The 21,236-nt window shown below is 32.5% G+C and overlaps 2 protein-coding genes and 1 long non-coding RNA gene across 5 annotated transcripts; 1 reads left to right on the top strand and 2 right to left on the bottom strand.

Moving 5' to 3' along the window:
- Positions 1-1,091: 1,091 nt before the first annotated feature.
- LOC146932086 (uncharacterized) lies at positions 1,092-6,932 on the bottom strand. The gene is made up of 2 exons (XR_015006920.1): positions 4,904-6,932; positions 1,092-1,607 (listed from the first exon to the last, which is right to left on the bottom strand). It is a non-coding gene; the product is annotated as an uncharacterized LOC146932086 (long non-coding RNA).
- A 2,242-nt stretch (positions 6,933-9,174) lies between these two features.
- On the top strand, positions 9,175-10,760 carry LOC146932085 (caffeoyl-CoA O-methyltransferase). The gene is made up of 5 exons (XM_085703688.1): positions 9,175-9,338; positions 9,424-9,503; positions 9,649-9,793; positions 10,027-10,158; positions 10,255-10,760. Exons 1-5 carry the CDS (start codon positions 9,246-9,248, stop codon positions 10,546-10,548), a joined length of 744 nt encoding a protein of 247 aa, XP_085559814.1. The 5' UTR covers positions 9,175-9,245; the 3' UTR covers positions 10,549-10,760.
- A 1,782-nt stretch (positions 10,761-12,542) lies between these two features.
- On the bottom strand, positions 12,543-17,354 carry LOC146932084 (filament-like plant protein 7). 3 transcript variants are annotated; one of them, XM_085703687.1, is made up of 5 exons: positions 16,516-17,354; positions 16,219-16,328; positions 13,657-16,031; positions 13,482-13,542; positions 12,543-13,314 (listed from the first exon to the last, which is right to left on the bottom strand). In XM_085703687.1, exons 2-5 carry the CDS (start codon positions 16,315-16,317, stop codon positions 12,853-12,855), a joined length of 2,997 nt encoding a protein of 998 aa, XP_085559813.1. In that variant the 5' UTR covers positions 16,318-16,328; positions 16,516-17,354; the 3' UTR covers positions 12,543-12,852. The 3 variants fall into 3 exon arrangements, with proteins under 3 accessions (XP_085559813.1, XP_085559812.1, XP_085559810.1); XM_085703686.1 differs by having other exon boundaries at positions 16,219-16,399; positions 17,196-17,354; XM_085703684.1 differs by having other exon boundaries at positions 17,196-17,354.
- Positions 17,355-21,236: the final 3,882 nt, after the last annotated feature.

The following is a 21,236-nucleotide window of genomic DNA, read 5'->3' as shown; positions in this document are numbered from 1 at the left end:
TAATTATTACATGTCATCCTTAGAATATTCGTCTTCTAATGCTTCTTCTATTCGTTTTTACCAAAATCTTTTTTTTTTTATATAGACAATCGATCAAATTAGACCTTAATATTAATTTGCTATATTAGCAAATATCTATTTAATGAGGTATGATATGATGCATGTTTAAAAATAAAATAATATTGATTGATTGTGTATAAAAATTATCTCTATTTTCTTAACCAAAAACAAAAAAGAAATATCTCTATTTGAAAAATAAAATTATTAAATCAAATGATTTGATTCAGTAGTCTATCAAATGAAAAATTATTGAGAATTTGAGTTCAACTTGTGGGTGAAACAATTCTTGATCATAAGTTATTTATGTCTCGACCGAATTACCATTGTCTCCTTCCTCTACCATAAGTTATTTTGATTCTCAATCTTTTTTTTTTTTTGGTGGTGGCCGAGGTTCGAACCTCGGACCTTGCATATTTTATACAATGTCCATACCAACTGAATATTGGTTGTTGCTATGTGAAAAAAAAAAGTTCACACTAGAATTCTTGATGCTTTTTATCTTGTTTTGCCCATCGCACACTCTCGAGTTAACTATTTACTCCCTCACTCACATGTTAAGTGTTTCATTCAAATTTTTCACGATTACTTAGAAGATGATTAATAAAGTTGATTTTAATGGTAAAGAGTGTTTCATTTATTAAAACATTTTTATTAATCATAGTTTATGGAATAGTTATAGATGATTAAAATACAATAAATAAAGGTATGTTAGTGGAAATGAAAAATAAATGTTGTATTTGTATTGTAAAAGAGACAAATGATTTAAGATAAATAAAAGCCTAAATAAAATTAGGAAATAGGTCGTCTAATTTAAAACGGATTAGTAGTATAAATCTACTCGTTAAGATTTTTACCAAGCACCATGCTTGTAGAATTCTGCTCAATTGACAGAGGCGCATGATCAAGTTCAAAACACCATCCTAGAAATTAATTCATGTTTGTCACACTCATTTTATACGAAGGAATTTGATGTGAGAACTTATATAGTTGATTCGGTAGAATACAACACATATTTTATCCATTCTTTCGAGTTTTCAAGAGAATTGTAAACCTTCACACTAAGTATAAAAAACTTTAATGCAAACATCTTCAACAAACTTCCATGAATTAAACTTAATTCCAACAAAATAACGACACAACATAATAATACAATTTAATACAACATAAACATCTTCATCATGTCGAACCAAACTCTTTAGAATTTCTTCAGAAGATCTCAGTAACAAACATCCAACTCGATCGTTGAGAACAAGATGTGCTGACAAAATATCGAGAACATATTCCTCACATCGTCGTCATTCTTGAGCATCATCTGGTTGAACTGCAATCTCCCGGCTGAGTTGATCGATGGATGTCGATACCGAACACTATTGACATTCCTTGTATCTCTGTGGTTGAGTCGTTAGTTGATTTGATCCAGTTGATCTTTCATATCTACTAACGTGACATCGACCTGAACCCTGACCAAATTGGGTTTCCCACCGTTGAAGCTGACTACAACTAACATCGTGTTTGGATCTACTGGATAAATGTCCATTGGTTCATATCTACATCATAAGAAATTAAAAACAATCAACGAAAAATTCATTCAAACATTTCATCAAACACTTGAAGTGCAAAATATACATAAAACTAAAAACCAAAACATAAACATGTAAACATCTTAACATTTAATCAACTTAAATCTATTCTATCAAGGATTCATAACATAAACATGTAAACATTTAATCATTTACTATAAAAGAAACCAAAATTTACATAAATCCTACAACTAAAACATTTCTAATTTAAGAGGAAAAATATAACATATAAACATAAAATGTCAATGGTAATGGATTATGAAAACTAACTTGTTATTGGAGTGGTGGTTGATTTGAATTTGACGAAATTTGGTGTGCGGTGATTTGAGAGAGTTTTTAGACATTGAGTTTTGTGAAATGGAAGAAATAAGCTTCGAGCTCAGCTATATAATAACGCAGCGTGAGTTAACTCACGTTGGGGTCAACTGTGAAATTCGGCGTGAGAATGAGCAATTTTAAAAGGGATAAGAGTAAAATTCATATGTAATTAATTAAATGACATTTAAATAATTTCCTTCTATATTATTATTATTATTATTACTACTACTACTACTCGTGACCGTCTTTCTGCTCTTTTTATTGCGCTAACGTTTGAAAATTATGAACGGTGTTTTTTTTATGAAATTTTGATTTTGATTAAATCTAAAAATATAAATGTTTGTTGTTTTCAAGTTATAACAAAGAAAACTAACCATGATTATCTATTTCAATGACATCAACAATATAACAAAAAATATAACAACAATCTTCATTATAGGAAAAGTCGTTTGAGGGTATAAATGGGATAATGAAAAAGTAAGTATAAATATACTCATATAGTTTGTTATACTTGTGAAATGAAAAAGGAAAAAAAACAAACAAACATATATATATATATATATATATATATATATATATATATTCGTATCATGTTTATTATATTTTTTTAATATTTAAATTTATTCTTATCTATTTGCTACATGTGTTATTTGTATTTAAAATTGAGGGCATTTTTGGAAAGAGAAAAAGTTAGCCCAAAAGAGCTGAAAGGAGTAGTTTTCTTTATATATAGTATATATTATTATTATCAAGTAGTATGTTCAGATGGCTATAAATTCACTTTTTTAAAGTGAAGAAGTGGGTGTTAGAATATCGAACCCTGACCCCAGCATATGTTATGCAATGTCTTTTTTTGTGGTTGCTGAGGTTTGAACCCATGGACCTTGCATATATTATGTATTGTCCCTATTAACTAAGCTAAGCTCACGAGGACATATGTTATGCAATGTTTCTATCAATTGAGCTAAGCTCATAAAAACTCCTTAATATTATTTAATTAATTAAATATCATTTAAATATTATACCAATTAATTTAATTAAATACATCTTTCTCTGTCACCAAAAAAAATACAACTTTCTCTTAGAAAGGATAACGCATTTCATTTCTCCAAAGATAGTTAAGGAAGTACAATTTGGAGGATAATAAAAAGAAAGAAAAAAAAAAAACTAGAGTTAGACTCGAATATAGTCGCTCTATCAATATTATGAACAACTTCATTAGCTTGTCTCTAAATAAAAGCTAGATTTTAGCTAGGACTGGAGAGTGATTAGGACCTACTACTAGACAGTAAAATGCCTAGCTCGTTCTCGTACAAACAATCATTAGCCATCACATTCGTAATTGTTTGAAAATCGCTTTCAAAAACAACCTGCAGTTTGAACCTCAGTTCAAAGCAATTTGGAGGACATGTTGTTATATAGCTGTAGCTTCTCACTCTACCATCGAGCTAACATAGGGGGAAAAACCACCATGCACTTGGATGAAATGGCTCGAGTTGTCCCAAAAACATACGACAATGTCGAACCTCTTTTAAATTGCGAAAAGAGCACACTCATCGTTGCCTTTTAGTCGCATGGTCTAGATATGACGCCAATCGCTACTTGTTTGAGAATTTACTTCATGAGCTGTGAGGTTCATACACATCGACCTATATGCCATTTTGATCGTATGGGAAGCATTAGGAAATGCCTTCAATATAAGTGTGTTATGAATGGCTAGAGAATGAAGAGGAATTTAACAAATATCTATTGTGTGTTGTGGGTTCATGATTGTAGCAATCAGATAGTGATTCCAAGTGTAGTCAGTCAAATTGAAGAAATGAGAAACCTTCAGGTTCGAGAGGTTGCTCCGATTAGTATTATAGACTGCATATTATGTCTTGTAGGGATCCCTGTATCAGACCAAACATTGATGTTACTTTCATCACCAACTTTCCGCATATAACCAAGATATAAGATAAGAAAAGTGCTCAAAATGCTCCTCCGCGTGTAACTTAGATTGTGTTTGATATTGGCATCCAAAAATCCACTAATTCTAAGAAAATATGTAGCTTTTAGAACTTTGTTAAGGAGAGAGAGTAAGAGTCTGTGAAAAGCTTATATCCTTGCTTACCCAGCATGGAAAGATTAAATCCTATAAGATCCTAGATATTATGACCTCCACGATCCTTGTAAATTGTCATCTTGTCCGTTCTTAACTAATTGATACCTCGACCACCGTTTTTCTTCGAGCCCCAATAAAAAGAATTCATCATGTGCTCAATTTCCTCTCTGTAAGTAGTGGGGAGAATAAAGCTCCCGTACAATATGAAGCGATAGCTTGGGCCACTGATTGGATTAACACTTCTTTTCCTTCTCTTTAGAGGGATCTAGAATTCCCATTTTGGGTATTCTTCAATATGCGCTCCTTGATTAAAAAAATCGAAGATTAATTTTTAGTCCCTACCAATCATATATGGAAGGCCATGTTATTTGTCTTTCCTCGTATATTCAGCAACCCCCAAAATATTAGTGATAATAATATGACAAGTAGTGCCGGTGTTGCAACTAAAAGCTATGGAAGAATTTTGGTAGTTAATAGCTTATGATGAATCATGGAATGATGTTTTTAGTCATGTTTTAGAGTCTTTTTCTATGCATTTGAAGACAATAGAGGTTTTAGAGTGAGTTGCTTATGGTTTGGGGAATGTTTTGTAATGTTTTAATTTTAGTTATTGTAATTTTATTTCTTTTATCATCAGACAACTTCATAGATGTTTTGAGTCTATTATAGTTTAAATCACGTAATTCAACCAAGTAAGACATCTAATGGAAGTTATAGAAGTTAAAGAATCAAGTGCAACAAAGATTTAAATACAAAACAGCTTGGAAATTTTTTGTCCCAAGTCACATGAACATATCAAGGATGAAAAGCACTTTAATGGAGAAAAAACGGGAAAAGTTACCTGAGTCATGCGCCCCGCGCATTTCTATGCTCATAGACAGTCGCTGAAGTGTTTGTCTATCCGCTTTCCTAATGCAATTAATTTTATGTAGGAAGAGATTTGAATATCATAATTGTCCGTCTATCCGTTTTGCTTGGCTAGAATTTTCAAATCATAAATAACATTAAGATTTGAATTTGAAACAGAACTCCTATGCTTGGTTAAGACACTTAACTTATATCAGGCTTATCTTACTCACGATCAATATATTTATGACTATCGGGTAATGCCTCAAACTTTGCAGAATCAAATTAATTTTGTTTTGGAGGGGAGACCTTTTTAATCTACAATATTTGCACCCTATTAATGATTGTTGAGTTGTCTTTTTTATGGAAGGCCAATTGAGATTATTTTGGTGTGGGAAAACATGCTCTCCATGAGTATTGACCTTCCACTTTTGTACCGGTTCTGAGGCATTGAAAGCTTAGACACTATGTAGAGGTAATCTTTTTATACTTCACAATAAAGTGTCCAATAATATAGAAGGAAGTCCATCATTTTCAACTTCAATGTAAAAAGCAAAAGCCTACTCCTTTCACCGTGGTTTCAGCATACAATTTTTCTGCTACAGCATTGTCAATTTGACGTCACAACGATGAAGGCACGACAAGGTAGAATGCTGCGACAAGAATCAGAGACCACAACACAATGGCAGAAGATGCACGAAAACAGATCGTCTCTCTAATATTTTTCATCATGCATTGATCTCTTTCGTTCATCCAATAAACAATGTCATTGACCATATGCCATAGACCGAGATGATTGGCAGAGATTGGACATGACCGAGATGATTGGCAGAGATTGGACATGACAACGAAATCGATAAGATTATAGAGTAAACCGACAAATTTCAAGAGTATAGAGTAAACCAGCACTGCTGCTCCCACTGCAATGTTCCCATAAATGCAATGCTTGCTATCATGTAAACCGAAACTACCTGCAGAGCCATACATAAATTTTGAACAAATAGCTTCAGAATTCTTTAGATGGCTATGATTTAATGCTATATAAATTGTGTACAGTAGAATTAATATACTGCAAACTCGCATGATGAAAATAATATCATAATACTAGAGTTGAAAAAAAAAATGCAACAACAATGCTAGAAGACCTATACACTTGATAAAGGTAAAACCCAAAAATGCAAAACAAAAGCAGAAAATTAATCTAATCAATCCTTTCTATGGAACCAAATTAGTTAAGAGATTGAAGGTTCAATTCAATAAAATTTCTATCATTTGGTACTTCTTTCTGATAATGCAGTTCTATTGCAAAGTTTACTAACTGTATAATCAGTTATGAAAGAATACACAAGAACTAAGTTGACCTAAGAATTACTTGGATATAGAATTGCATCTGTTGTGAGATGATTATTTCATATGAAATAAAACAACAACCTGCAAAATTCAAAGTCAATGTTACTATGTATTGAAGATTCTATGGTTTAAAATAGAACTCCATATAGTAGACTATATTTTAAAACTATATGTGAACTATATATAATGTAAAAATGTAGGTTACATCAAAAAATTAAAATAATGTAAGATAGGAAAGACTGAGACAGAGTTGCAATTACAGTAAATTTCTACAGTATTAGTTGCAGGTTATTAATCAAATCCATTCATTGAACAAACACTATAAACATTTATGCAGCGAATAGTCAAACCCTATATCATATAACAAGAGAAGCATATATATGAACCTTGGTAATAATTAAGTAGTGGTAGCAATATAACAAGAGAAGCAAATTTGAAACTTGTTTTGCAGTTTTTTGTCCTTTTGTTCCACAACAACTCTCCCTTCTCTTTCCCACAACAACTCCTCTTCTAATTTCACCCACTTATGTCCCTATCACTTTGACTGAACTGGACTTTTCCCTTCCATCAGTCCACACCTAACAATTAAATAAGGAAAATAATTAGGATCTAATTATATTATAGTATTTTGTTAACACCATTACAAAATTAATGTACACACTAAATCCTTCATTTAGTTAATCATCAATTATTAGGATCAAAGCTTGTACTGGTCTTTTTCTTAGTCTATTGGTTTTTCTTCGAAATTTTAGGTGGAAATCTTGTTTAACCGATTCTTATAGGGAGTGAGTTATTCTAGTATTGACATGGGCATATACTAATTACTAATGAAAAGAAAACATTACTTTACCAAAAGAAGACTATTAAGTCTTGCAATTGCATGCATCAACATTCCATCTGAGTCAACAAAGTTCAACTCAACCACATTTCAATATTTTACTAGGTCAGGGTGTGTTTTTAATTATATGGTGACAAAAATTGATCTTAAACGTAATATTTGATTCTCAATAACAGGGAGTTGTATATAAAATAAGGGAAATGTTAACGAGTGCTCCCGGGGCACTCTTTAAGACCTTTAAAAGGTAACTTTTTTTGAAAATTAATGTAATCAATGCATTGGTAATTGAAATTTTTGACTTTTTTGGTGGAATAATTTCTTCTTTTGGAATGCTTAAAGAGTGCCCCGGGGGCACTCGTTAACAAGACCCATAAAATAATTATGTTTTCCTTTAAAAAATAAAATAATTATGTTTTTTTAATAAGTTGCTTAGTGGTTATAGTTCACACATTTCAAATATTAAGAAGTAAGGTGTATGGGGTTCGAATCACGACCCTTACATTACGCATTAGTATAAAAAAGGGATTAAATATTTCAAGGATAAAAATTAAATTAAATATGAAACATCATTGAAAATCTCCAAAAACATAGTTCAACCGGTAATGATATTATACAGTATATGCAAGAGTCGGGGATTCAAACTCTAAACTTCTCACTTATTCAATTTAAAAAGGTGAAATTATAATCACTAAGCTAAAAAAAAATGTAAAGACAAAAACTTCAATTTTCAATTTAAAGTTAAAATGAATTTTAGAGTCAAAATAAATTATACAAGAAAGCATCCAAAACATGTCAAAACTAGTAATTTAAAATCAAAGATGTGTAGTAACAAAGAAAAATCAAAGATATGTTTAATTTTCCTTTTCATAAATTTGGTAAACTAAAATCATAAACATTAGAAGATGACCAACTCTCACATGTCTAGACACAAAGTACCCTCACTCACCTCACCAACCCCAAACCAAACCAACTTCACTTGCCATGTGTAATTTTCAACCACACCCGTGGGACCACGCCATTCAACCAACCCTTTGTAGATCACCCACATCCAACCGTCCATCTTCGTTTGTGAATCGTCCATGTATTATGTTACACAAATATAAAAGTAAGAAATTATTTTGAAAATAAAAAGTATCAGTTTGTGGACCTATTATTAATCGACCTTTTTTAAAATACAAAGGTGACCTTATTTTGCAAATAATCCATGCATGGAAATGCATCATCCTTTTGAAAATGGGATTATCTGAATTCTTAAGTTACGTGAAAATTTAATACATTTCATTTTAGATAAATTTATTATTAAAATTCACACTTAGATGGCCTAAAAATTAACACTTATTTTTAACAATTCAAATAAAATATACGACGAAATGAGTGTAATTTAGTTGGTTAAGCATCGTCAAGCTTGGAGAGAAAGATCATAGTTTGATCTTTGAAAACTACACTATTGAAAAGGGTGAAGATATCTAAACATCCAAACAAAATTTATTTTGATAGTCGATTCAAATTATCAAAATTTGTGAAAATATTTTGTAAATTGTTAAGTTGGCAAAAATATGTTAATTTTCAAATTACCATTTGCACATTTTTCTAATCTCAAATCACATTTAAGGGATGTTGACTACTTTCGTTTTGTACAAATCTTTACAATTTTAACATTTATAAAATATGTTTCGGTAGATAAAAAGTGTGAGTATTCTTTACAAGAGATTGTGTTTTTCTTTTGTTTTAACTTATAAAATAAATATATATTTTATTTTATTTTAACGTGAGATTGTAAGAATTCATTATAAGATTATGTCATTCCCTCAAAAGAAAATTAGATGATGTCATTTTCATAACTCATTTTCTATAAATACAGAAAATCCTCAAAAATGAAAAACCTCGGTCAAAAAATAAAAGAAAAACATCAATAGTGGACTGGCCCACACTCATTGCTTTGCTTTAGTATAAGAAAGTAGACCTCACCAACCACGAACCGGACGCCAACCGGTTCAACCAAACATCACACCAATTTTCCTAAACCATACCGGTTTTTCCCTCCCTTATATAACCATCTTCTCCCCTCTTCTCTAACCAAGCTTCATTCAACTCTTCGCAACACATATCAGAAACAGAAAAAGAAGCAAAACATTCCAAGAATTTAACAATGGCAACCAACGAAGATCAAAAGCAAACTGAATCTGGAAGACATCAAGAAGTTGGTCACAAGAGTCTTTTACAAAGTGATGCTCTTTACCAGGTACACACAATTTCATTTTTTGCCCATAATTTAAATTTTTTAGCATGAATTTTTTTGTTCTTAACAAATATTTTTTGATGTGCAGTATATTCTAGAGACCAGTGTCTTCCCAAGAGAACATGAAGCCATGAAAGAGTTGAGAGAGGTCACAGCAAAACACCCATGGTAATAATTTTTAATTCATGTTAAATTAAATAATTATAATCAATACTCGATCTACCATATTAATTAGGTTCCATTGAACTTATATCAATTGGACAATTTTTCTGTGTTTGTGATTGCTGATTAATTGAACAAAACAACAAAACAGGAACATCATGACAACCTCTGCAGATGAAGGACAATTTTTGAGCATGCTCCTTAAACTTATCAATGCTAAGAATACCATGGAAATTGGTGTCTACACTGGCTACTCCCTCCTTGCCACTGCCCTAGCTATTCCTGAAGATGGAAAGGTATTTATTTATTTTTTAAACTTTTTGAACAAAATATTTTTTTTACCATTATATAATCAATTAGATATATTTGATATTAATGACATTCAAACTATGTCCTTTTGTTAGAACTTTTTTCATTCTTTTGTGTTTAGTAAAGTAAGGTTAGGTCAAATAATCAAATATTTTCTAGTTGAGATATCATGTAAAATCAAGGGTCTAATACTTAATTTTTCTGGTTGTAATTGTTACAGATTTTGGCTATGGACATTAACAAAGAAAATTACGAATTGGGTCTACCTGTAATTAAAAAAGCTGGTGTTGATCACAAAATTGATTTCAGAGAAGGTCCAGCTCTTCCAGTTCTTGATGAAATGATCAAAGACGTAAGCTTTACCATCTTTTTCTATGAAGAAAAAAAATATACATTTATGAGCATAATTAATGAACATGACTAATTTGATTTTTTGTTAATTTTTTAGGAAAAGAATCATGGTAGCTACGATTTCATTTTTGTGGATGCTGACAAAGACAATTACCTCAACTACCATAAGAGGTTAATCGATCTTGTTAAAGTGGGAGGTGTGATCGGCTACGACAACACCTTATGGAATGGATCTGTGGTTGCACCCCCTGATGCTCCATTGAGGAAGTATGTTAGGTACTATAGAGATTTTGTTTTGGAGCTTAACAAGGCTTTGGCTGTGGACCCTAGGATTGAAATATGTATGCTTCCTGTTGGTGATGGAATCACTATCTGCCGTAGGATCAAGTAATTGATTTGCATGTGCACTATCATGTATTGCAATGCTCCACATTATTGATCATTATTGTGTGGAAGCTACAGAGCATTTAAAAGTCTTCAAGCCTTCTTGTCTTTTGTTATTTTTCTTCAACATATTTGTGGCTGTAATTTTCTCTTGTCATTGATCTTGAAACTTCGAATAATTGAAAGTTATATATATATATAATTGGTCTTTTATTCTTACTTGATTCATTTCCATAAACATGTTTTATTTTGAAGCCAATTGCATTGGTTAGTTTTTGGATCAAAAAATGAAATGCTACCAAACATGGTTTTAAATTGTGGTTAGATGTTTACTTATACCGACAATTTTGATATTGTGGCAAAATATGAGAAATTTCTCTCTTAAATGTTAATATTGTGGCTGCAACAAATTTGTATCATCTTTTGCTCATAGATCCATGTTCTTTTGGTAAAAAAAATGGAATCGGATTGTGTACAATCACACGTATCTCAATCATCCGATCATGTCTAAACGATTCAGATTTTAAACTCTTCTTTTATATTTAAAAGAAATCAAAATCGAAATAAATTTGGACAGTCAAGACAAGTGCAGTCACAATGCATCTAATTCAATTCCGCAAAAATGAAAGTGATAACAAACTTCTACCCACTTCTCTTCTGCTCTCATTGTTGCTTCCTCCACTCCACTTGATCCCACCCACCAAACCACACAATTTGATCCTTACAGACATCTACATCCCAACTTCTCCTACATCATACCTGTTTTTTTTTTTTTTTTTTATATGAAATGTTGGATTCGAAGAATCTCAATGAGGGAGAGGAAGTGTGTGTTAGGATGAAGTTCCTGCTAAACATGGCAGCATACAAGACAAGCGCTACCACTAATTTTTTATGAATCACCATGGAAATGTTCTCGGTCGTGAATTTTATTTTGCTCTATTTTAAATGTGGATCTACGGTTTGAGTTAAATAGTTTTTCAAAAAATCTGTCAAACAAACACTGATATGATAGGAAGAATAGTAGCTGCTGAGCTTAATATCTTTGGAATACCACTCTTGTGGAGCAAGGTTTATTACCATTTTCAATCAAGTATTGGCTAATAACTAGGTTCCTCTACTCCTCCCTTTCTATCTTAAAAACAACTTCCTCAAAAAATCAAAGCCTCCTTGATTTTTACACGGTACAATTGTCAGACCTCCTGCTGCGTCGCTTCTACCATTTTGCTCGAAAATCATACTCGTTAACCATGACATGAGGAGTTTGCAAAGCACTATTTCTAATGCTTTTGCTTTCTTTATTTTTGTCAAACACATGCAACCCCTCCTGACCATAATCCTTAGGTAACGTGTGGTTGCATAGTGAGGACTTAAATCTTATTTTTGTTTTGAATTACTCTTCTTATGCTTGATGTGTAGTGTATGCTTGTTTTTTGGAGATGTTGGAATCCGTCGTGGCCCTACAAGAGTAATGGCAAACTGATATTCTTTGATGCTTAAGCAGGGTTGCTTCTAAACCTGTGAGTTATAACTGTTGCAGTGCAATGTTGTTGCCTTTTTGCATACACTGCACAATCAAGCTCTTAGTTGTGTATGTTTAGTTACCGTGATGTATTTTCAATATTTTACAGTGTTATTGGGTACTGATTTGATGTGGTGAACAATTGAAGTTGGTGTTTTTACCTTACTTTTCAACTAGTGTTTGTAGAAAAGGAAGCATGCTTATGAGTTGGGAATTGTTGTTAGCCGAGTAGTTTTCATAAGTTAAAAACTAAATCAAACTGTCATTTGCCTTCTCTTTTAAGAATTGAAGGTGACACTAAGTTAGATGGAGAAGCTACTACTCTGATATATATATGGTGTGTCACATGATCAAATTCCAAATAACAGCGAATCCAAACATGTTATTAATTTTATTTTATTTTGTGAACTGCTTATTAATCATGATGGAATAAGTAAAATTATGTAAAACTACACAGTGTAAGGAGGTGGTAATGAGACTAATTTTCTTTTGTAAGTTTTTCTTGTTATTTGTTTAGCATCACACAAAACAACTATTGCAAACCAAACTCATTACATATATCAGCGCGTTTAATCTGAAATACCAGTAAAGCAATGTCGATATATGTACACCGGCAATTTCTACAACAGAAAACCTCTCACATGATGGCCTCAGCTCCGAACCGCAGTAATAAAAGAAGCCATTGCCACCCAAAAACACCAAAATCCGTCAAGAACTAAAATTCAAACATGATAGAAAGAATATTAGCTGCCGAGCTTAACTTTATTTCCATTCTCAATCATGTTTTTGTTACTATCTTGTTCCTCTACTCCTCCCTTTCTTTCTTCTTAAAAACAGCTTCCTCAGAAAATCAAAGGCTCCTTGTTTTCTCCTCGGTACAATTGCTAGATGTCCTTTGGAATTGCTCCTATCATTTTGCTTTGAAGTCATATCTGTTTGCAAAACAGTTCCATTTTCAGATTGAAGAAGGGGAGGCTGTTGTGCATCTTCAGCAGTTTTGCTTTCTTCTTTTTCAACAGACTTATGCATCTCTTCTTTAACATCATCCTCGGCTTGCATATGGTTGAGTAGTGTGGATCGTTTGATCAAGTTCTTCTTCTGAGATGGAATGGCCATAGAACTAGTCGTGGATACAACCTTTTCTAAAAGTGCTGCTTCATTAGATGAAGCAAGTGCTTTGAGTTGTTTCCCAAGGTTGGCAATACTCTCTTGGCACTCTGCTAACTTTGATGAAGCTGTTGTGATCTCCCAGCCCTGATTTTTTTTCATTGAGATTTGTTGATTTAGTGTTTGATGCAAATGAAAATAGAAATATGATTGACAATGCAAACAATTGATATGCCATAGCAACATACAGAAAAATATAATCGATAATAGTTTGCGAGATATATCTTGAGTTAAATAAGATGCAAATTTCTTACAGTTTGATATATCTTTTCCACTTCGCATCTGCCACTTGTTGGAGATTCCTTCTTTGCAATGCTGTTACCATGTTTACAAAATCAGATTCATCAACCAGCAAAGCAAAAGAAAATTGCAAAAGGCTAGAAACCGAAAAGGGAGAAGGGTGAAAAGAGATTATCTTTTCCTGTTTACCTTTCCAGCTGAAGTTGAAGCTCAAGACATGTTGCTTCTAATTCCTCACACGAGTTCTTTTTGTCCTCCAACTCAAATTCTAATGACGAAAACTTTTGAAAGATGTTATTTAACTTTGCCTGGGCTATTGTAAGTTGTGTGTCAAGATCTTCATTTATCATCATTTGTTTTTCAATCTGCTCTTCAACCATGGCTTTGGATTCTTTCAATGTCTCTATTTCCGATTCTAAACTTGTGATGCTATTTTGCGCTTCATGACATTGTTTTGTCAAATTCTTACTCTCATTAGTTACTGACAGAAGCTTTTCTTCCAAGTCTTCCTTAGCAGATTTTGTATTCCTCAGATCATCTTTTAATTTTCTAATTTCTTCAAGATAGTCATGCTGATTACTCTCACCGGACTTATCATCTGGATATGCAACTGAACGTGTGCGGAGAGATTGTTTGTCGTCAACATCTATTTGATTTTCATTTTCATTTACTGACAGAAAACTGTTAAAATGCTTCTTGATCTTATCCCTTGCAATTGACGCATTTGTGGAGTTAGCGCAGTTATTAATGCTCCAGTCCAAAGCAAATGCAACTTCCTCAGCAAAATTTTCAAAATCAGCTCTTCCTGTTAGTAAATTTTTGCAGGTGTGAACAAGTTGATGCAAAAGTGGATTCAAGTCTGAAACCTTCCATTGGAAAACATGAACAAAGTAATCTTTGGATTTAGGTGATGGAGATAAGTCTGAAACTGAATTCTGGTTCTCCTCTAAGCAATCTGGACCATTGTTGCAGATAAATGACTTTGGAGCAATTCCTTCAATGAGCTTGATAATTCTATGGACTGCTTCTGTAAAACCACTGAAATTTTTAACATGAAAAGAATCAGATTCTCCATGATGCATTGACTTTTGAGTTATCTCAGATTTGCAAGAAGCAGTTGAGCGATTTATACATCCGAATGCGATTTTTATGTCATCAAATAATTCATCAAGACTTCGTTTCGATATGCGTTTCTCCTTCAACATGGCATTCAAAACAATCTGAAGCCAATCAAATTGGTGTTGATTTGTTGTATGTTTGAATTCCATCTCCTGATTTGTCTCACCAAGGTCAAAATCTTGTTCAATTGGCACTAGCTCCCTCCCACTTACATCAGACAAGTATCCTTCTTTCGGTGTATTAACAGAAACTATAGCCCTTTTCTCCATCTCAACAAAATCATCCATAGAGTACATGTCCTGAGCTTCTATGGCTTTATTGTTCTCCTGAATTTTAGCCTCCGAAACACGTAAATGTTCAAGTTCCGAAATAAGAGCATTTGCCCAGGATCCAGAAGAGATAGCCTCATCATCACTAGAAATGTCAAAATTTGACATTGAAGGAAGTTCATTTGATGTAGGATAACACCTTGCTAGCTCCATGGACTTGTAATTTTCAGAAAACTTTCGAAGAAGAATCTCAGCCTGTGACAACCTGGATGCTGTTTCACCATACATAAATCTTGAAGAATCTAGTTCAGAGTTTTTCTCGTTTAAAATTCTTTTGAGAGCCTTGTTTTCCTCATCCATATCCTGTATATGTTTGATCATCAAGCCGATACTCTTCTGGGATACTCGTGTAGAGTTTCCAACATCATTATTTTTGTAAAGCATGTCCCTATTAGGATTTAGCTTCTTTCTTACCATACCTGTCTCTTTTCTCACCGTTCCAATTTCATTCTTCCTATTCACTGGACCTGCAAGACCAGGATATCTTTTTTGAATCACGAGACGGAGTCTCTGACACTCGGCTTCTAACTTTGAGACTTTCTGAGAACTCTCAAGATATTGTTTGTGTGATGCATCTGCATACTGACGGCTATAGTCCATCTCCTCCTTTCGTATCTCAAGTTCCTTCTCCAACATGTGAAACTCATATCTTAGGAATGCATTCTCCTTTTCTGTGGAATCTAACCTTGTCATCAGAGTCTTAAACTCTTCATCTGCTTCTTGTTTACATCTTACTAGGTCCCCAATAGATTCCTCTTTGGAGAGCAAAGCATTAGTTAGAGAAGTATTCTTAGCAGTTAATTCATCTATCTTTTTATTTGCTTCTGTAAGCTTCTCTTCCAATTCTTTCTGAATCTTCTCATGATCTTTTGATATATTTGGAATGATAACGCACGGCGTTTGCTCTTGTTCTTCTTCAACACAGCTTAGAGGCTGCAAAGGTTCCTGCAATGTTTCATCTGTAGGAGTGACAGTTTCAGCAGACACTTCTTTGGCTAAATCTTCATCAGATTTTACTCCAACAGGAGAATCAATGAGGACTTTTGCCAACTTCTCGTTTAGACTTCTCGATGATCTTTTCGATCCACTTTCCTTATCTGTTGAAAGATCGTGTGCCTGATAAATGTAGTATTGTTAGTATATTTTAATCAAATCAAACATTTCTCTAGTGAATTCAGCTCTAAAAGGAGAATTATAATTGATGAACACATTGTCAAAACTTAGAAGAGAATAATGGCTCAATATGTTTCTGGTTTGCACAAAATGTGTCATGTAAAAATGTGTGAAATAAAGCTGTAAGTACCTCTTTTTCAATGATTTGAGAAGGACTGGAAACTTTTTCAGCTATAAAGATTGTCTTCTCGATAGATTTTTTCCTCCAATGCCATGGCTTGTGATTCATGATTTCAGATTCTATTCAAGAGCATAAAGAGAAAATTTCATGCTATTGTACAGTAACTATCAATGAGGATAATTTCTATTTCCTACATTTAGCAGTAAAAAAATTCCACTGAGCAAGCAAAAAATTAAACTAAACAAATATAGGTACATACTACATACTAGAGAACTGAGAATTTCAAAGTCAAGTTAACTCATTTACAAGTTATTAGTGCACAGACAGACATGTGCCCATTTGTCCGCTTTTCTCAACTCATTTGTGGAGCCGTATGACTGGACACTTTGGTTCGTTGTTGAGAGTCTTGTTAACTCGTTAATACTTGATGAGGCTTTTGCTGGAGAGGGGGAATATTAATGTGATGGCTCACATTTGTTTGGAATGATTTCAGAGCCGGTGATTTGAGCTCCCCTTGACCCCAACACTACCAAACATGAATAAGAGCCAAGTACAATTGTATATAACTACAGCTAACACTGACTATATATTCACATTTAGACCATCATGATTTTATAGAGACTACATACTATACACATATTTCCATGCAAATTTTTAGAAGATTAATTACTATCCATTTCCATCCTTTAAAATTTGGTGGGACTAACATATACATGCTTTCACGTATATACTTCTGAAATTAAGTTATGGCAGTACCTATTAGTATATTAATATTACACACTTCAATATAGAAACAATGTTTTCAGTTAAAACTGCTTACAGAACTCATAATCTGTCTTAATGAAAAGAAGAGAAAAAAAAAACTGTTTCAAACTGCCAAAAATGCTATGCACTGAAAATCTATAACAGCATGGTTTAGAGAAAAATATAGAACAAAATGTGCACCAACAGGAGTTAAAGAGAGCATAGTGCTGCAACTTGTATACCTTGCAAAACGTAGCATGAAAAAGACTATAACAAGTTTTGTAAGACCTTCTGGTGTGAAAATGTAGTTGGAAGGTGAAAGTGAAAGAAATGAGAAAATGAGAATGGCTGGTAAGTTGCTAGAAAAAGTACTTTGAACGGATATTTGTCATAGGATGCTTAACATCTCCACCGACAGCTCATAATATATACAAAGTTTCCCACCTATTATTAATTATTTAGCTTAGATGTTACCATAAAGTTAAAACAAAAATAAATAACCACATTCACATTATTATTATATTGCATGTGATGGAGTGAAAGAGAAGCTAGTAATAGTGTAGAAGATAAGTGGTGATTAACCACGTATGGTAGAGGAAAGTCATAAGGACACATTTGTAGTGGTAGTATTATATAGGTGAGACCCACGCCTACATTGATTTTTTTTGGCATGAAACATGGCAAAGGTTATCACTGTCACATTTTTTTGTATCGCACATGAAAGATAGTCATGTTCGAGACACGATCAGACACTAAATATCGACACATCATAATCATGTTCGCGAGACATGATCAAACATTAAATAACGACACACATTTTTTAGCTAGGGTTTTCACATTGATTTTTCATGTATTAGAAAACTAGCTCTTTACATTAAATCCAATTATAGATATGTATATATGTTATTGGTGAAATGTGATAAAATTGGACAATGCTATTGAAAGTTTGAAACACTTTCCGTGAAGCGCGGGGTCAGAATAATTGGCAATTTTTTCAGAGCATTATAACCAATTAAAAATGATGATGTCTGGTATGTTTGTCTATGTAGGTTGAGCTGATTGTTGGGGGAGAAGTGTTTCACCTAGTTTACAGTTGATAATGTTTAAAAGTTGTTGAAAATTTTCAATGACGAACAACATCGTCAACTTTAAGTAGAAGTTCAAAGTTCGTCGTTGACGTTAAACTCTTGACGATCATATAATCAAGCATTATTAAGAAAGTTCTCCGTTGATGTTATACATTGTCGTTAGATCTTATCAACTGATTTAAGCTCACGGGGACAAGTCATCGTAGTTTGAAGATTATTATAATGTTTGGAAACTGAATTTTTCCTTAAATATTAATTTTTTTTTTAAAAAAATGTTCATTATATTCCACTTCTACAATTAAATATCAAAATACTTCACTTTTACTCTCTAAAATTACTTTGACATGCTTTAAAATTCCAGGGCTGTAGCTCATGAGAATAATATAATCGAAACACAGCTATCAAGATAAAATCTTTAATCATGAAAGATCTATTGATGATATACATGAATGCTTTTTCTTTTTCTTTAATTTATGGATGAGGTCCATGACTACTTGCAAGCAAGGTCACTTTCACTTCCTTGAACAATAAGAAAAAATAATTAAAATAAGTAAAAAAGGGGAAGAATATAACAAGCAACTATCTCCAATTAGGCTTTATTTGAGTTGACAATGGAACCAACCATTTCTTGTTTCTTAGCTGTGAATCTATAAATTAGTTACAATAAAACGCTTTACAAGATTGGTTCTTTTGATTAGTCATATATATTTAAATATTTGGAGAATTTTTTTGATTTATTTGGAAAATGCCCCCACATCACCTTCCAATAATAAGCTTTAACAAAAGTGGAGAGGATAATGCAAATACTTTTGACTTTGAAAACCATCAAATGCATACTTTACTTTAAAGGGGTAAGTTTTTGTTTTCATTTTGCAAAGTGGGGAAATAAAGGAAATAATTATGATACAGGAATTGTGTCTGTGTTTCCCAAACAACATGATGGGCAATTCTTCATCATGTTGCATTGAAATTCTTCAATTACTTAGCATAATCACTGGAATTTTTTTCATTTTTTGTCTTCAAAGCCTAATTCAATTGTTAATGTATTGTTAGGTTTAACGTTTTATGTGATTTTCCGGTTCAAATCTGGAATCTTCACAAGAAAAAAATGTTCGTGTACATGCAGAAAAAAGATGGACAGTATTTTTCTTCTTACACAATTTAATAATTTCGTTTTTAGTCTATAGTAAAACTTTTGGAAATTTAGTCCTTGATATATTTTGAATCACTTTTGTCCCTGTTGTTAACCAAATGCACATGTAAATAGGGGAATTAGTCACTTTAGTCCCTGAATGGGAGAGGATTCGTCACTTTAGTCCCTGAATGAAGAGAAATTGCAAAACAGTTCTTGCATGGTCAATTTCAGGGACTAAAGTGACTAACGGAGTCTACATTCAGGGACTAAATTGACTGACGAAGTTTGCATTCAGGGACTAAATTGACTAACAAAGTCTACATTCAGAGACTATTTTGCAATTTATCTGCATTCAGGGACTTAAGTGACGAAACCCTTCCGATTCAGGGACTAAAGTGACTAATTCCCCACGTAAGTAATTACATTTTACGTGACACGGATAACATAAATTACCTTATTATATTAAGGACGGATCCATAGCTTGATGACAGTGATTGTCTCATCCTTTCAACAAAAAACAAACCAGTGATTGTGTCATGTCATGTGTATTATGTTGAATCAATTTAAGTAAGGATATGTGCGAGGAAGAACTATGACCAAATTAGAGCTCGAGGATTGAGGAGACCTTGAGGGTACTGTCAGGAAGAAATCTTAGTAAAGGCCGGATATACACTATTGGGGCCGTTCATTGTATAAACCAACTAGACATCTCTTATATGTGGGGTAGGAGGTAGCTCCTCTATATATGTATCAACTCAGAGATAGTTGGATCCATTAATTGATGATTAAGTTGCATTGCTAGAGTCATTAGACCATGCAGCACTTCATTTGAGTACTTAAACAGATCCCGACCGTACATATTATTCGTTTTATAATTAATATTTGCTAAGCACCCAACTATAAAATTGGGTCCCTGCAGTAACTCTATATCATTAAATTTTAACAATAATTTATATATTCATTCATAATTATATAGTTTTAACATATTGAAATAATTTAATTATAAATTATAAAAAAAAAGTTAAAACTTGAAAAAACAATTTAAAATAAATGATGGTAAATTATTTGTTGTTTTGCTTAAATCCAATCACCGTATATGTTTGGTTTTTTTCTCATTCAGATGGGTAAATTATTTGTTGTTTTAAAAAAAGTTTTGGTTGAAAATTTAATGTTGATCCATTAAATATTACTCTTGCAACTAATATATAATTTACTTTTTAACATTAAAATAATATAACAATTGAATATAAAAAAAATAGAATTAATTGCACTTGTGGGACCCATGAGTAATAGGAGAGAGATGGTGCCTATAAAAGCACCCATCTCTATAAGCATCATATTAATTGGTGTCGCAATGGGGGTACCTATTTAGCATGGTGCTAAATAGGGGAAGGACTCCCCATTGTAGATGGTCTTAGGCCATGTGATCTATGTGATATCTTGGATATGTTAATGGCGTTGTTGTGATAATTGTTATATGTGTTGATGTTGTATAGAAAATATACATTGATTAGATGATAACTGATAATATTTAAATTGATTAGTGTTGATGAATTGGTTTAATAATGAACTATTACATTGATTCCAAATTATAAAGTCACTATGGTAATTTCATACAAATTAAAAAATATAGTTAATTTTGTAAAGGAAATAGAAAATGCGAGTTATTTTTATTGGTGTTGATTGAAAGTATACATGTTAAATGAGTCTCATATTACTTAGAATTATAAAGGAAGAGGGAGATCAACACTATATGTGTGTGCCCGCGCTCTAGTTTTTCATTAAAGGAAGAGTTAGAAACACTTTATGTTTATATTTGACTCTTCTTTCTCATTGTTTAAAATATTTCTCAGTGGTTCATTGTTGGTGTTTATGACTGATATCATAGTAATAACCTATCACTTTAGGTATATAATGGTATAAACTGTAATCTCCAATTTTTTTCTTGATAGTAATAAGTAATAACCTATCATTGTTATTGTTTTTGTGAGCTTAACTCAGTTGGTTGTGATATTGTATAATATATGTAGGAGTTGAAATTCGAACTCAAACACCTCACT

Source organism: Medicago sativa, chromosome 4 (genome assembly GCF_051527215.1).
Source record: "Medicago sativa cultivar Bolivia chromosome 4, Bolivia_mono, whole genome shotgun sequence".
Classification (NCBI taxonomy): domain Eukaryota; kingdom Viridiplantae; phylum Streptophyta; class Magnoliopsida; order Fabales; family Fabaceae; genus Medicago; species Medicago sativa.
The sequence above is the reverse complement of the archived record's forward strand: the minus strand, read 5'-3'. Positions and strand labels throughout refer to the sequence as shown.

Bases quoted from the DNA above. Each gene is read 5' to 3' on its own strand.
- LOC146932085 (XM_085703688.1), top strand. From the start codon at position 9,246: ATGGCAACCAACGAAGATCAAAAGCAAACTGAATCTGGAAGACATCAA. The intron at 9,504-9,648 runs GTAATAATTTTT...ACAACAAAACAG, and splicing joins GTCACAGCAAAACACCCATG to GAACATCATGACAACCTCTG. The intron at 10,159-10,254 runs GTAAGCTTTACC...TTAATTTTTTAG, and splicing joins TTGATGAAATGATCAAAGAC to GAAAAGAATCATGGTAGCTA.
- LOC146932084 (XM_085703687.1), bottom strand. From the start codon at position 16,317: ATGAATCACAAGCCATGGCATTGGAGGAAAAAATCTATCGAGAAGACA. The intron at 16,032-16,218 runs GTACTTACAGCT...TACATTTATCAG, and splicing joins CTCAAATCATTGAAAAAGAG to GCACACGATCTTTCAACAGA. The intron at 13,543-13,656 runs GTAAACAGGAAA...ACATGGTAACAG, and splicing joins CTTCAACTTCAGCTGGAAAG to CATTGCAAAGAAGGAATCTC.